Source organism: Anopheles nili, chromosome 2 (assembly GCF_943737925.1).
Source record: "Anopheles nili chromosome 2, idAnoNiliSN_F5_01, whole genome shotgun sequence".
NCBI classification, from domain to species: domain Eukaryota; kingdom Metazoa; phylum Arthropoda; class Insecta; order Diptera; family Culicidae; genus Anopheles; species Anopheles nili.
The window spans coordinates 74346079-74362461 of record NC_071291.1 but is presented as its reverse complement, the minus strand read 5'-3'; the positions used below and the strand labels follow the sequence as shown (position 1 = coordinate 74362461).

The following is a 16383-nucleotide window of genomic DNA, read 5'->3' as shown; positions in this document are numbered from 1 at the left end:
CGCGCGGCGGTTCGGGTTCTTGAGCGGGTTGAGTCCTTTCTTTCGTCGAACCGGCAATGTTCGAGCCGGAGCTGGAGTGGGTGGAAGCGAACGATGGGAAAGCGCGCCCAAGCGAGCTTTCCGATGGTGGTGCTTAGCGACCGAACCGGAGAAACACCGTGGAAATGGATAGTGTGTACCAGTGTCCTGGTGGTGCGCATTCGCGTGGCAAAGCCAGCTGTTTGGTATTATGGTGCTGAAATTGTTGAATATTTCTTCCTCACGGTAGCAAGGAAGACAGATTTAATGGGCACTTCTGATTGCCGCTGGCTGTAACAAAATCAGCACCGAGTGGGAGCTTAACATCCAATTGCCAAAGTTTCTGTCCCCACGCGCCGACGGGTGGTTGCTTTGTCGGTGAACCTGTTTTCAAACTAACCCGCTTTAGGGGTAGTAATTGCTCGCAATTAAAGGGTTCTTCCTCCCGTTCGGTGGTGACCGTTTTAATGAGAGTTTTTGCCACCGTTAGCTGGTTCCATTCGCTTGCAGAAATCACGTCACTGTCGCAACAGGGACGGCGTTGTCATATCTTTCGATTCACTGTGAATGGCGTTGGAATGACTCTTTTACGGTTCATCAAGATCGTTCGATTGAATGTTTGTGTGTTGGTGCTGGTGAAGGAGGACGATGGCTGGCGAATGTAGGGTAGTAGAGTGACAGTAGAGCAGTTATGGCGTGAGTTCTTCGAGGTTTCTTCAAGTGTCCGGTACGGTAATGGTGCATTGATTTGAATGAGGATTCAATCGATAGTGCAGTTAGAGTAAAATAAACTCATTAGCAGAAGATCAGATTTAACGACGGTGTTCGATCGCCGGCTCAGAACTGTGTCATTTCAGGAAGGTGTGAATGGGTTTGTCATTTTGAAGATGGCAAAATGCTTGAATTTAGTGCATCATTTTTTTCCAGCAGCTTCCAAGCTGACGCTATTCCTTCTGAGAATCAGCATGCAGCACGAGCAAATCTAGCTCGACCTTAATACGAAACGGAAGAATGGAAAAACGTACATCCCTTAACCAAAGCAATCCGATGATCCGACAAACACATCCATTGGTGGCATCTCCCAAGGGATGGAGTTTATTTTTCACACGTAAATCTTGTTTCGTTTTACTTTGTCCCACTCGTCCGGCTCGTTGGGAAAATGAAGCACCGTTTCCCACCACGTTTATCTCTTAAATGCAGCCCGCATTATGGAAAACGGTGCCCCATCTGGTGGTCTACCGCTCAGCTCACGTGGCTCATGAAGGAAGCATGAGCCAGGCCAGCCAAGAAGTAATGAACACGTTACGTGATGTGTGCAACGTGCAGAGTAATATGTATGCTTGGGGATGTTTTTTTTTCTTTCTTGTTACACCTCTCTCTCTCTCTTTCTTTCCCGTACCTGTCAATGCCGGTCCTGAGGGGATTGTACCACGTAAGAGCTTAACCGTGATTCGCTCATCTGCATCGTGGCCAACGACAGTGATATGCACATTTTATGCTCTGTTATACCATTCCTTTGTTACTCTACAGAGCGTTGTGGGATTTGGGGTGACTTGTTTTTTTTCTGTATCTTTTTTCTTTCCGCAAAATAATACCGCTCCCCTTACAGTGATTACAGTGGACAGTTGAGCTGTTGGTCCGTTTTATTACCCTTCGTTATCTGCCGTGGTATCGTCGCATGGTTATAAGCGTGAAATATCACCTACTTTTCCGGGGTTTCCTTGTTTGGTTCTTTCTTGTCCACCACCACCACCACCACAACCACCAGGCGTCTCCATCGACCCCACCGACTATGCGTCACCATAGACTCTACCAACCACCAGGCGTCTCCATTGTCACTGCTACGGTACAACACGGGACGGAAGATACGAATACAGGATGGTTGATGCTGGTGCCGGGGCTGGAAAAACAAGCTCCACTTCCTGTGTACAACCACTTTGAAGTCGTGACGCGCCATCGGGCCAAAAGTCGCAACAAACGTCACACCACGCCGGTTGACCGGGCGCGCTTTGTGAGATGAAATGAGAGACGGAACGGTTTACATTTCCCAACGAAAAGCAGGCACTTTCGTGCTGGCACTACGGTTGGTCACTGGACGCGCTCGGGATGCTTTTTCGTTTTTTGTTTTTCCTCCTCTTCCTCAAACAACAAGTAGAACGCCCTCGGGGCTGCGGGGCGTTTTCGATTCTGTTTATTTTCCCTCGACCCGACGACACCAAATGGCAGCCGGAGTTGATGGTGGGTTTTTGGGCGCGAAAAGTGGCATTTTACGGGTTGTTCCATCCGGCGAGCAATCGGCAATTCCAGCGTGTTTTGTGTGTGTGTCTGTTTTTCTAGCAAAAAGGACAATCCTTTCCTCGCAACATTGCACCCCGAAGCCCGAGGTGGCGAGGGCAAAGGAACGACTGCCCGAAGCCTTTTTCTCTTTGTCATGGGTAAATGCAAATGAAACCATTATCCGGAGATGAATCCAATGGCCAACCGCGGCCCCTCAACTGGGCACGTTTTACATGTGGCGGGATTTTTATCTCGCTTCTCGTCAGCTTACCGCATTGTCGGGTTTGGGCGAACGCTATGGATAGCGGATTTCTGGGGCGATAGAAACGCGCAAAGAAATCCCGTATTTAAATAAGCGTGTGGTTTTCGGTGAGGATTTCATGAAGCCTTCCTGCTTGCTGTGCGCGTATTGTGCACTGTCGCGTTGCCTTTCGAGCGGCATATGTTTTACGGAAAGTGTAGCGTCACTTTAAACACCGTTCGGTATTACTTTGCCAAGGATAGGCATCTGGTTTCATTTAAACAGTTTATCAACAAAATAGCGCTCCATGAATGTGGTAGAAAAAGGCTGAAACCACACAATGGCACAAAATTGGTGCTCCAAATGAAGCGCACTTATGATGACAAACGCTAACCTTTGTTTTAACGGCAGCGCTTTTAATGATGACCTCAAATGACATCGTATCTGGCAGCTTGACCCCGGGTCCCCGTAATGGGAAATGATGTTCAAATTGCAGACGCCTAAAAAAAAATGGACATTCACACACAGCATCATGTAGCTAAAGTGCGGCACCATTACGTTCCTGTGCGGTGTACCAGTGAGGCCACTTTCATGCACACATCTACACGAGGGCGCGTTGGGTTGGATGGTGAAATTGCGCCAGACAGCGCTGGAAAGCGAACGCAAGCCGCCGAAAAACGCGCCACATGAACCCGGGTGGTAATTATAAAATAGCTCTTTCGCGCGGCACCGAAAACCAATGCATAAACCACACCGTGCCAACCGGCCACAGCCGACGGGAAGCCGGGCGGGAAAACCAGGACCGGCTGGTGGTGGTCGACACGGCATTCATTACGGGGGGCCTTTATTGGAGTTTTACTACGTAATTACTTAATCAAGTGATGATAATTTTTATCAAAGCCGCACATACACACCCACCTTTGCCACATGGTGTGGAGAATGTTCTACTCTGGAGGAAGCGAAAAAAAGGGCACATCCACACACACACATACTACGGCGAAAACCCGAAAGACTCCTGGCCGGGCGATGGTGCCATCATTAAGCGAAATGATCCAATTGCTCGCACCATAATGAGCTCTCGGGGCTTTCCCGGGAAAATGGGCTTTAATTCGGTGCCGACACGCTCGTCGTGGGTGGTTTGAATTTGATTTTCCGTCTCCCGCCCATTTTTTTTTCTGGGTGTCGGGCTTAAGAAAGCGCGAGCAATTAAGCTGTATATTTTCGGATGTTAGGTCGCGCATAAAACGATCCTTTCCTTCCTTTCGCCGGCCCGGCGAGGCAATTGTGTGTGTGGCCATCGGTTGTGATGTTGAGGGTTTGTTTCGGTTTGCTGCTGCTTCTACAGTGATTATGGGTTCGAGTCTACAGCGGACGAGTGAAATTTCTCAAACATGTCAGGATAAATGAGACGCAGAAAAAAAAAGAGCCAGCTAGAGTATTCGAGTCAATATTTGCGACTTCTTTATTTCTGACGATTGTTTCCGATTCGCTTCGAGTTTTTCTTTTCTTTTCTTCACTTTACAGCTTATATATCTATATATACTTTTTTATATATAAATGGTAAAAAAACAGGAAACAATGTTTCGGTTTTGTTTATCGAGATTGAGTAAATCCAGAAATAAAGCCAGCGCGAGAGCGTATGATGTTTATGTCCGCCGCGAAACGTTTTCCCGGAGGTTGAATGAGTTACTCGTGCGGGAGCTTTTGCAACGATTGCTAGCCTTCAACCCGCCCACGGGAGCTGTTTATTTTCCGGTACCGAACAGAACTATCGCTTTCGGTCAGCACTCGGTTGGAGGGTATTTTTCTCCTTCTCTTGTTTGCTGCTGTTCAATCCATCTGCTCGCTGATCTTTACGGTTTTTCAGTTGTAATAATTGTTTTTCGCACTTGAATGTTCCTCGCTCTCAATGCTATAATAGTTTCTGTCACCCATTCTTCCACCGTTATGTAGAGAGAAGCTTTCACTACACAAACAGGTGGCTAGAAAAATCGTTTGAAAATAAAACTCAAAGCTTCCCGCACGACTGGACACGATGCAGCTTCGGGGTTCTTTTGCCTACACACTGTATAGCTAACTGCGTTTATATGCACCACTCTTCGCTTTTTCATCGCTCTATTTTCGAACAAAACAATAATTTCAACGCCTCTCCTCGAAAAAGCCACAGTACATCACTGAAGCTACCATTCCTGATACACTGGACGTACACATACTGCCTCAGAGCTTCAGCTGGTTTTTTTGTATGGCTTTGCGGCTTTCCTTTCATTGACATGTGTGTGTTTGTGTTTATTATTATGCGGATTTTCCCACATCCTCTGGTTCAACTATACGGCCGGCTGTCAGGTAAGCTGAACTTAGTTTAGTGCGATGATAGGTGGTGTAAAATGATTTTTAGAAAATCAAATCGCATCCATTGCACCTCCGCAGGACAATTTGGTTTCCCAAAACATTTGCGCCAATCGTTCCTACGCAGAAATCCTATTTTGCGGTTTTTCCATCATTTTCTGCCACATCTCAACTCCCCCTCTCAATAACCCAGTGCGGTTCAATAGAAGTGTGTGTGTGTGTGTGTTTGTTTTCAATTCCCTCTCCTTTCTCGATTATCCCACCCCGCTCTCTGCCACATTTCGTTTGACGAAGCGCGGCCAAAAGTACGTTTTAGTTTCTTAAAAAAACAGTGTTGCAATATACATATATTGTATATATATATATTTACGAGTTGTGCGGTGATTCTTCATCCCTTAATTCCCATTCGTCGGTTCTGGCGTCGGGTTGTTTTTTTTATTTATCTTCTTGTTTTCTTATTTTTTTTTAGTGTTCATAAGGCATCAAATTTCTCATGCACGTCATTCGCACACTCATGCATCGCTCATTCATTCGCTCCGGTTGCTACTGCGCTCGATCGTGATCGCGATCGCGAAAAAACACAATCACATGTGGTTCTCTCCTGCCCCGTCTCCTATTCACAATGGTTGTATAAAATAGCTGTTCATGCTTTGTTTGCATTTATGTTTTTTTTTTCTTTGCTTTCTCCACCACCGCCGTGGTTGGGGTTTCGTTAATTCCATTAAACTATACAGTGCAGTTGGTTTTGGTTTTCGTTCTCGCTATCCCGCCTGGTCTCGATTCCGACGCGTCCCGAGTCCCCCAGAACCGCATGGCGTGGATCACCGCGGATTTATCGTAGCTAAATATCTAGAGTTTTTTTCTTCTTCTTCTTTGTGTTTTTTTTTTTGTCAAATATCAATTCGATCATATGCATAAGAACTTTTTACAGCTTTCATATTTCAACGCACTTCATACACCGACGCACTTGAACCGGACGCACGTGCTTCATTTCGGAACCGTCGGGAGGTTAAACGAAGGTGACCCCGGGGAAGGCCGGTTCCGGATGGCAAAACGAAAAAAAAGGACTGTCGAACGCTAACGAGATGCTCGCGAGCGTTTGTTTTTCCCTCGCTTTTCTCGCGCGCTTCAAAGCAAATCTTAGATCTAGGACAATTTTCTCGCTTTGCGCTGCTACCGACAAAAAAAGCGCGATACTAAGTGATACTGCTGACGTTCTTACGACACGAAATGAAATCTAGGTAGGGGTACGTTACAAAAGTCTATAAACATTCAACTACTTTGGTTTTACATGACTATCGAAGCGGGTCATTATGTTGTATGAGTGTGTGAGTTTGCGGTTTGGTTTTTGGTAGGTGAATTTGGTAGGTGACGCTGTCGTCCTTCGCAACTTGCCGTTCCCTCGTTGAGAGTATGTAAAGCTATTCGATCCAAAAGGGTGGTTGCTAGAAGTTTCTGCTTTCGTTGGTAACTTCCGTTCGTTTGAAATGCGCATTTTGCTCGCTGGTATAGTGACTCACTGATCGTTGTGATCAAGTTCGAAAGCATTTGAGGGACATTCGATCTAACCGGGCGACGTTAAATGGCTTTCGAACATAAATGGAACGAGATGGAATGCACGTGCATTAAGGGCGCGGTTATCATTTCCTGGTTTCGCTCAAAATGCGCTCCGACGTGCGATTATAATCTCTACAGTCTATACGCCTTACCTATAGCCGCGGGACTAGCTGTGCAATTTTTGGAGTTTGGACTATCACGATGACGAATTGCACACGTCTTTCCCCCCGGGGGTTGTTTTGTTTCGAACTACAACAACAGAGGCGAAAAGGAAACACGCAAAGCTGGTGCCGAAATGACGGCATGACCCCGCCGGACCATGCACACTAGGACGATGCCGCAGCTTAGCTGTGTATGAAGTTGAGGTGCAATCGGCGGTTCCGGATCTCGACGTCGGTGTACTGCTTCAAGTTCATCTACAAGAGCGTCGTGGTGAAAATGAGTAAAATCGTCACGACGGTCGCCAGCACGCTTGTGGTCGTTTGCATTGGCACCGGAAGACTGCTAGCGCCGTTCGACTCGGTCGCGTTGAATCCTGCACACCGCCGCGGGAGAAAGACAGTGAAATGGTCGGGTTAGTTGATGGGCAAGCATAAGTGGATTATTTTAAAACATCAACTAAAGGCTGAAACATTGAAATAAAACAGAATAAACTTAAATTTGAAACGAAAAGTCTTCGTGGAAGCATTCGTGCTTTGAACATAAATCAGTAATGCTCCTGCTACTCATCAAAGTAGCTCATGAGATACATTTAATCTGTCAAAGTTCGTTTGACAGCCTGCGCTCCTTCATACGAATCATAAGTATTGGTTTAGAACAGGTTATTAGTAAGAAAATGTATCTTTTCTCAATATAAGATCAAAAAAGGATGTTGTGAAAACTCACTACTAAACGAGTTTGGGTGTTTTAGTCAATTTCGAACGCATTAGAGGTTGTTAGTCAATCAAAAAAACAATGTATTCATTATAGCATTCGAAATCAAGGAACTAGTTAGTAATCAGTCATCTGGGACAACAGCTATCGGCGTACGTGTATGGCCGCGGTCTTGCACCGAAGCTTTTCACTCATCCTTGGACCGGCCGGTCCCGCGTTCGCAGTTCGGCAGTGACCATAGCAAAAATTAGTGCCACTAAAATTAGCTTAACGTATATGTTTTTGAGTCTACCGAATGAGTAGCCGATACCGGTTGTTACGTTGCCCGTGTGTCCACTGGAATCGACCGGAGGGCTGTCTGGATCTGGACGTAGGATTTGAGAGAATAGATTTCGTTTAAAATTTTGAGCTATTATCAGCGAATGGTTGTACGCTATGATGATTAGGCGCTAGGTTCGACATTCATGAGCGTATTTGAGGGTGGCACGTTGAAGTTACTCAAATGAATATTGTTTGGTTACTGAATGATTCGAGATAAATTTAGTAAGTGATTGCTAAGCACTTTTGTTACACATTTATCATGCCGGTTTTACCAGAAGATTGAAAATCAAAACAGTTCGAAAACTGCATGATCTCATATACAATTGGAAACTTAACGGAAAAATTTCTCAAAATATTCTAACAATTGATTGAACAACAAATGAAAACAGTCAGTTGGAAATTTTCCAACAACAAAAACAAATTGAAATAAAAAACACGTTTTTAACCAAAACAGAAGAAGTAAAGGAGACACGTGGTGCGAAGGCTGGTGGGAGGGGTCCGTGAAAAACTCCCCCACCCACTCACAGCACGGTTCGCTTGCTTACCCTTCTTCTGTAAGTTTTCCGGTGCCGCTTGTAGCATTTCGACCGTCGTCGTGGTCGCTACCGTGGTGGTAGTGGTTTTGAGATGCGATTCTGGAAGCGGTTTATTGTTAGATTTAGTTTTGCGCGCTTTAAAGGAAAGTGGAATGTTAGAAGAAGTAGAAGAAAAAAAGGAAGAAAAACAGAGAAAGAGAGAGAGAGAGAGAGAGTGGGATGAATGTTGAGGGTTGTGATCGAGATGATTTGCGACAGGAACCATCGATGGAAGGAAGCGATGCGTGAGCAGTGCAAGAATTGGGGAAAAAAAGGGTGGCATTATGAGAGAAGAAGAGAAAAGGGTTGAGAGATGAAAGGAGATGAATAGAAAATGTTAGTTAGTTTAGGTGCTGATGGTTGGATTTATGTTTAATGATCGACACAATCAAGCAGAAGCGACAGCAATGGGGATAAAAAGCAGCTCCTGCTGGAGTGAAAGCACACGCACAAAAAGGACATAACACACACACACACACACACACACACACACACACACACACACACACAGAAACAGACAGATGAACAGCAAACACCACAGCAAACAGAAGCACACACAAGCAGAGGAATCGTGCTCGATCGCGTTATGCTCGGTACCATAAAAGAAAGTCCTTTATCAGGGTAACGCATCAGGTAGCCGATGGTGCTTTAGATGTTCATTTAAATAAGCATTCCCTAAGCGGTAGGATTTTATAGCCAGACCGTGTCTAGGTGGGGTTCGTTTTCATGTGAAATGGCCGTTCCCGTTCGCGTTACAATGCGCACGTTGGAGTCGTTCAAGCGAAAGGTGAAACAGGATGGCCATGGTGGCAATAAAAGCGCTCGTAGATAATCCCATAACTGGTGCATTCCGCTTGGATGGTGCGTTAATATAAGAGCAAAAAAAAAAACACAAGCATCAACGGTACGGAATTCCATTTTGAATGGAATCCAATCAAACATAATGAAAGCAATTGCAGCGACGGTTTTGCTACGGGCAAAGAGCCGGCCCATTACTTTGCCATTTTGCTTTGCCGGCTGCATCGGAGTTGGGTGCTCGTTTCGTGCCGTTAATAGACAGGAAGCGGAGGACGACGATTCACGAGCGTGGATTTATTCCCGCTGGCAGCCATAATCACAATAAACGCTCGTTTGCGACCAATCCCTTTTCTCGAGTCTCGGTTCTGCAAACAGCAACAAGGCGAGAGTTGGGGAAAGACCCGAGGACAATCAAAGAGCACGGGGGCACCGGGTCTTCTTAATCTGCAAATCTTAAGCTGGATATCCGGGTTGAGTCTTTGGCAACATTATTTACCATTTACTGCCCAGGATGCAGTCGTTGGTTCGCTTTGTGTGTGTGTTTTTTTCTCTCTCTCCTCCTTCTATAGCTGCTCTGTTGCGCTTCTTCGCAAACAACGAAACAAACGAACGAGCATAATAATGGACCGGGATTGCATTTGATTCCGCGTGGCTCGGTGGCTTCGACCCCTCGAGGGCCCTCGAAGACAGCGATGCAGCGAGACTCGCAAAGATCCCATTATCTTAATTAGTCCCATTTCCTCATTATCTGCGCGCGTTCGGTTGCGGGTGCCGATTTTCCGACAGCGCCCTCTGTCGGTGGTCTTTGTTTCTGTTGAACCCGCATTTAGCCGGTGTCTTTGGACCGGCCATTGGAGGATTTTACTTTATAGCACACTTCATAAAGCTTGAAGGACGGATTTCGCCCTTTATTTGCCGGGTGAGATTGATTTTTCTTACGCCTCAAGCAACCTTGAGTGAAGTAGGCCTTTACGTTGATTAATACGCCAGAAGGATTATCACAAACGTTAGGAGATGACTCGCGGAGGGTTAGAAAGTGCTCCACAAAACGTGAGCTGGTTTCGAGTGGAGTGCGATCTTATCGAGCGAAAAGCGTCTCGAGTGGAACCTCATCACCGGTGGAGTGTGAATTTTCATTTGCGGCAGATTATCGCGTAAGGCCGCGGCCCCCTTTCCATTAGCTTGCGCTGGGTTGTTGAAACTGTGCAGCTTAGGCACCATCGGAAAGGAAACAATAACGTTTGTCCAGCTGGCTGTGCCGGCTTCACAAAACACCCACTATCGCACCGCTCAATCATCTTCATCGCCATCATCATCATCATCAGCATCAGCTACATCATTAGCGTACGCATCAGCGAGAATGTGTTGTTTTCCCCGCTTAAGCGCTTCTTTAGCTTCGGATTCTTTTCACGGGTGGAAAGTCCGTTTTCGATTCCGTTTCGACCATGACCATTCCGAGACGGCAACATCGCCGTAATGTGTTTGATGCGTTCCGTGTTTTCCCAGAGGACACATTCAGCCGCCAAGCAAATCTGCGAGCTGGAAAAACCAAACACCGAGCAGGAGGGAAATCAATTCCATCGGATAAGGCTCGTTTTATTGGTTCGGTTGTTTTGTTTGCGCGTGAGCTTCCATTTCTCTCTCTCGCTTTCTCTCTCACTCTCTCTCACATTTTCCATGACCCAACGGACGTTGGTTTTCCTTTCAACCCGGTCCGGTCTCTAGATGCGAACTCGTCGTTAGATAAACGACCATCCTAGGCCACTGGTCCAGATGGATCATCGCCGTTCGTACCGATCTCGAGGTCGTCCGGTTTGTTCTGCGGAGTGTTTGAGCTTCGGGGATTTTCCCTCACCGGTGGGAGGTGTCTGTTTGTTATCGCATCGCATTTTACTGCCCCCCCCGAGCTGGCAGGCCGACGGCTAATGGCTGTGGGGCTAATCCGAAGAAGACGTTGTTTACTCTGAGCCATCGTTGCGGTTGGGGATGAGATTTTTCGGTAGCCGCGAAAGGACGCGAATTCCGCGAAATGGTCCACCAAAGAACACGCGGTTGTCGATTTTTCATCCTTTTGTACGGTGTCTGAATCACCATCAACCGGCTAACGGGCTGCTGCAAGCGCACTCCGTTGAATGCTGACCATTCCCAAGGATAGCTGGCCATTTGATATGCAAACACTCACTCAGCAAGGAGCTCAACGTGGCTTCCGAGCAACGTCACTCGCAGGGATTGCCATCCCGCGGAGAGGGATAATTGAAAACGGCTGCCAATTGAATCGGTCTGCCTAAGGTCCTCTTCGGGCTGGGGTGAGTTTCTACAGGCGTGCGTGTGCCGTGCTAATGCCGACACAATACCCTAGAAAGTGGAGCCGTTTCGAGCGGCCAAACCTTCGCCACCCAGCACCATTGTCCATTTGTCTTTGCCGCGCTACACGCGAACGGCTAATTCCGCTCGTCACAACAATTAATGCCGGTGCTTTCGGACCGGGTCACGTACCCGACCCGGGGTTGCAGGTTGCATGTCTGCTGACGCCAGAAATTATCCTCCCGGGCAGCTCCCGGAAGATGACAACCACGCAGCGAAATCGAGGGAGTTCGAGGCACCCATTGCCAGCGTGCCATTCTCGTTTGCTTTCGGTTTTGAGCACGTCCTCAAGACCAAGACCGTCGCACGTTGCGCATGGTCACAAAATCCGGATGCCTATTACCGGGGGAGTCGGACGTGTGGACGTCCGGTACGTCCTCATCGCGAGAACCCGTCGCAATCAGGTCAGGTATCAGGCCACGATTCGCCGGAATTGACTGCGACATCTCAATTAATCATTTGCGCACCTTCCCCCCAAGGGCAACCAGCACCGGTGTTTGGGCTTCGAGGCTCCTGATCTCCCGGATTCGGTCGTTCCAGGACGCCGAAAAGGACACACCGTTCCCGAACGTGCGGTCAGCCGTTCAGCTGCTGATAAATGGCTTTTTCCGGGACGGTGAAAAATACGGCTCCCTCGACCGGATGTGGTGCCTGGTTGGTTTTCACGGCGAGTCATGTCCGGTTCGGTTCGGTGCACCTCAATAAGTCGTCAAAGGTGTGTCGCAAGGTGTGTGTCTCCCGTACCAGTCAAATGGCACCGTAGGTCGGACGCTTCGATGATGATTAACTCGAGAGATGCGAGGGCCAATTTGACGGGATGCGAATACCGTCACCGGTGTGACAGCACCTCGAACAAAGCGGATCGTGCGTCAAGACGGCCGGTTCGAGTTTACCGACTGGCGTTCGTTAGCGTGTTTGGTCGGTTGGATAAATTGAAATCCGATAAGTGACGCGTACGGACGGCGTCGTTGGTGATGACGACGGTGTGGAATCGGGATGTCAGTCTCAAGGAAGGGGAAGATTTGTGGCAAATTCTGGTCCTGCGAGGGCTTCAGGTGTGTAAGCCAACCACCTATCGGATTGGATGGTATCGGAGGAATGTGCTTTTGTAGTGTGAAATTACAGCCAACCTGTCTGCGTGGTGATGCAAATGCAAAACAAGCTAAACTATCTCCCTGCGCACAAACGGTCCTGGCTTATTTCGTGCCAATTCCGATGCGGGTTCTTACAAGGACATCCAACAAAATAGACGAGCTTGTGAGTAGGAACCGGAAATGCGACAAATGCGGCCCATTTAAACGAGTGTTTGCGGACTTTCTGGTCATTCCTGAATCCTTCGAAAGCACGTCCTTTCTGGCGATGTCATTTTGGCGATGACCCATCACCGGTCGGTGGACATTTGGTGGCAGTCAATTAGCTGCGATTGACATCGGGCGGGATAAGTGTGATCGGACATCCAAAAAAAAAATGGAAAAATAAGACGACACCACCTCGGGCGGGTGCGTGTGACCGACTGTGAGTGACAACTGACGGATCCAAACGCACGGACATCCAAAAACGCAGATTTCATCGAGTGGCCAGCAGGATTCATTAATTATAAAACCACCTCCCCCCAAGCGTTTGGTTTGAAAGTGACAGAAGCACGGAGAATGGAGAAAAAGGAAAAAAAACGCAAAAAAAAGTCCCCCACTAAAGCAGCCCGTTTGTGTCCTCGGAAACTATATCCGGTGCCATCTACTATCGGCTTGGAAGCAGAAGGTGTTCCTTGCGCGATGAGCCACGAGCACGACCGCCCATTTTCATTTACCGGAATGGATCGTGGTAATTCATTAAATAAATTATCATCATCATCAGCATCATGATCTGCTCACGCCAGCGCCACCGCAAAGGGCACCGGCACGCTATCGCTCATGTATTCATCTGTCCTTTCTGGCTTTCCGGTTCCATTTCCCCGGATGCCGTTCTCAGTTCCCGCCCGAAGCTCGGTAATCACTACGGTTGGTGTTGATTTTTATTCGTATCGTTTTAGAACACGGAACTGGCAAGCCCTCGAGCGGTAGCGTACGGTGCGAATGGAGTCTTACTTCTTCTTCGCTTTTCTTTTGCTTCTTTTTTTTTGCCACCCACGTCACCCACCCGTTGGAGAGGCGGGTGTTTTGTGAAAATTTACATTTCGCACTGCCGGTTGGCACCCCCACCAAAACGAGAACCCGCACTGCGCCGTGAGCTGCGTTTTCCATTGACCGCTCGGGTGAGCGTTCCTCCCTTTTTTTTTGTTCAAGCTTTTCTCCGGTTTTCCCACCCAGCTGGACATTAGCGTGGGGGCAAATGTGGCCATTCACGCGGGCGTTGAATGGACTGCGAATTCGCGTCCCAGGACTGGAGTCAGCACGCGGCCAAAACCAGATGTGGAAGGCCTTTTCACACTGTGCTGTAATCGAAATCGCACCACCCACCCGGTAAATGGTGTAGCACTGCGTAAAGATAACCATCGCTCACCGAAACGCGGGGGCGAGCGAAGAAAGGTACGCTTACGCCCTTACGCCCACGAGAAACCGCATTGACATAATTAGGGTGTTCGGTAGCCAAGGCGTAAGGGCCACCATTATAAAAAAACGAAATGGAAAGCAAAAAAAAAAAAAAGGACGCCCCGGGAGGAAATAAAGCCTAAATCTACGGGTTCGGGTGGTTGAGGTTTTCGATGGGACGGTGTGTCATTAACGCGTGTGCCAATGTCCCGTGGGGGAGGGAGTTGAAAATTAATTTATTAGCACGATTTAAATCCCTCGGGGTTGGGCCAACTCCTCTCCCAAGCCCACTCGTTTGCCCGAATGGCATGGCATTTGCCGGGCGCCGTTGCGCATGCCGAATTGAGGAGCGCTCTTAGGAAGCAAGCGCTCGCAGTTTTGAATGCGAATTTCCACCCCCATTGAACGAGCCGGCGAGCATATTTCCATCTCATTTCCCAAAAAGAAAAAAAAAAGCAAATGGCGCCTGCAAAACGCCAATAGTAGTGTGATGTCCGGACGGATCGTAGAATTGCAGACGAACGCCTAATTGAGATAAGTAGTGATGAATGTTTTAATTAGCCACTGTTGTTCTCGGTCCTCGAATGGAGCCACAGTGCCAGGAGGGTTCAGTGGCGCTCGATTGTGTGTTGGGTTTTTTTAATTTTCGCCTTCCCGAGCGTACGGAAAAAAAGACCTACCCAGGCCCGAGTGTTGGTTGTGCTGGTTTGGCATATTTTTCTTTTCATTTCCGCCATCATTCGTGTCCGTGGCCGCTCGAGCGCTCCTTTGCCGGTGGTCTTCTCAGTTTCGTGCCGCCTTTTCTTCGCAATCTTACAACAAATGAGGCTTTCCCGGGAGGCACCATGCATTGGGTGTGTGTGTGTGTGTGTGTTTCGCTTGCTTTCGGGAACTGCGGTAAGTGCAGCTGCCACGCCCGGCTGCTAATTAACTTTCCACCGCCACGTTTCGGAGAAGGGGCGAGCGAAGGCGCGCGCGCGCGCACGTGGGTGGGTAGCAGGGAAAACAATTTTCATTTCATCCTCCGCTTGACCCGCGGCCCCGGTCGAGCGAGTTTGATAAACATAACTCAAATAGAGCGCAAAATAATAATAATAAAAATAATGATAAGAATTAAAAAGCACGATGGTCCGAACGAAAGCAAAAAAAAAAAAATAAGAGCACAATCCACCGTGGCGATGGAAAATGAGCGGGAAACCTGCCACGGAAACGGGACTAAACTCCTCGAGCTGGGAACAGGCGAAAAACAATTCGCCCGCCCGCCCGTGGGCCCGTTCGTCCGAGGCAGGATCAAAAACCGCGCCGTTCCTGTAAGATGGATCGTTCGCTTAAAAATGGTTCTGCAAAACAAAACTCAAACATAGAGAGAGAGAGAGAGAGAGAGAGAGAGAAAATAACACGGAAAATACGAAGCTTTGAAAGCAACCCCACAAGACGCCAGCGAAACGGCTGCCCACCGGGTGGGAGGGTGGTAGAAAGTGAAACATTTATAATTCCACCGCTTCTTGCCGATGCCGGACAGTGGCCGTTGATGGTTCTGGGCGCGGTTCGCGGTGAGTAGGGTTTTGCGTCAATCTTTGAAGCGCCCAACTGCTGCTGGCACGAGCCCTGGCCCCGAAGCTTTCCATTTAAAGCTTGCACATCAAGTAGGCTATGCACCAGCGAGAGTAGAACAAGAAATGTGTGCAAGAGAGAGTGAGAGAGAGAGAGAGATGCAAAAAAAAACAACCCAACGTAGAACGGATCGAGCGGATGGCTCGGAGTTCCGTTCCAGCAGGCGTCTGGGAGAAGTATCTGTAATTAAGTTTTTTTGTTGCCACCCGTCCGGTGGAACTGGAGTTGGTGCTGTTGGTAGCCTGGAGGATGCAACCTGACCGAGGCCGAAAAAAAAAAGAAAATGGCTAACGCAAAATGAGTTTTGAGCAACTCGTGCGGCTGGAAGGAACTGCGGCCATTTGGAGTCTGTCATCTCGCAACCAGGACGTGGAATGATAAATGAGATTGGCTTGGTGAGGCCGGGTTGCAGTTAACTGCAGTGAGTGACGTGGGTGAAGCTTTCCGCTTGCTGAAAATGTCCAAAAAATGCGTCCTAAAATGAGCCCGATTCCGATCGAAAGTCACTTCAAGCAGCCATTTTCGGACGGCCATCATGAGCATCGTTTGTGTCGGTTCATTTGAGTTCGGTTGGATGGAAACAGACCGCTCCAAAGATCCGCGCTCTAGCATAGCGGATTATTTCGCGCTGTTTTTACTTTTGGGCATCTTTCAGGCCTAATGCCGTCGGCAGATTGCGGTGGGTTGTGATCATTGTTTTTAAATTAGCCATTCCAGTCATCCGTTCGGGCGTCGTTATCGCGGTTGCGAGTACCAATTCCGATAAGGGAATGATCATGAGACGCATCACAGCGTTATTTGCTCATGTGAGGACGGGTGCTATTTTATCAACGCTTTGTTTTTCTTCTTCTCCGAGGAGCCTTCCTTTCGG

At 48.1% G+C, this 16383-nt stretch overlaps 1 protein-coding gene across 2 annotated transcripts in view; it reads right to left on the bottom strand.

The window, feature by feature from the left end:
- Positions 1 to 5281: 5281 nt before the first annotated feature.
- The window catches only part of LOC128720810 (uncharacterized), an 89635-nt gene continuing 78533 nt past the window's right edge, over positions 5282 to 16383 (bottom strand). The window contains exons 6-7 of one of the 2 annotated variants that reach the window (XM_053814506.1): positions 8179 to 8304; positions 5282 to 6974 (exon numbers count right to left, since the gene is read on the bottom strand). In XM_053814506.1, the coding sequence (XP_053670481.1) occupies positions 6856 to 6974; positions 8179 to 8304 (245 nt within the window). In that variant the 3' untranslated portion in view covers positions 5282 to 6855. The remainder of the gene's footprint in view (positions 6975 to 8178; positions 8305 to 16383) is intronic. The other variant, XM_053814507.1, reaches the window with a different exon arrangement.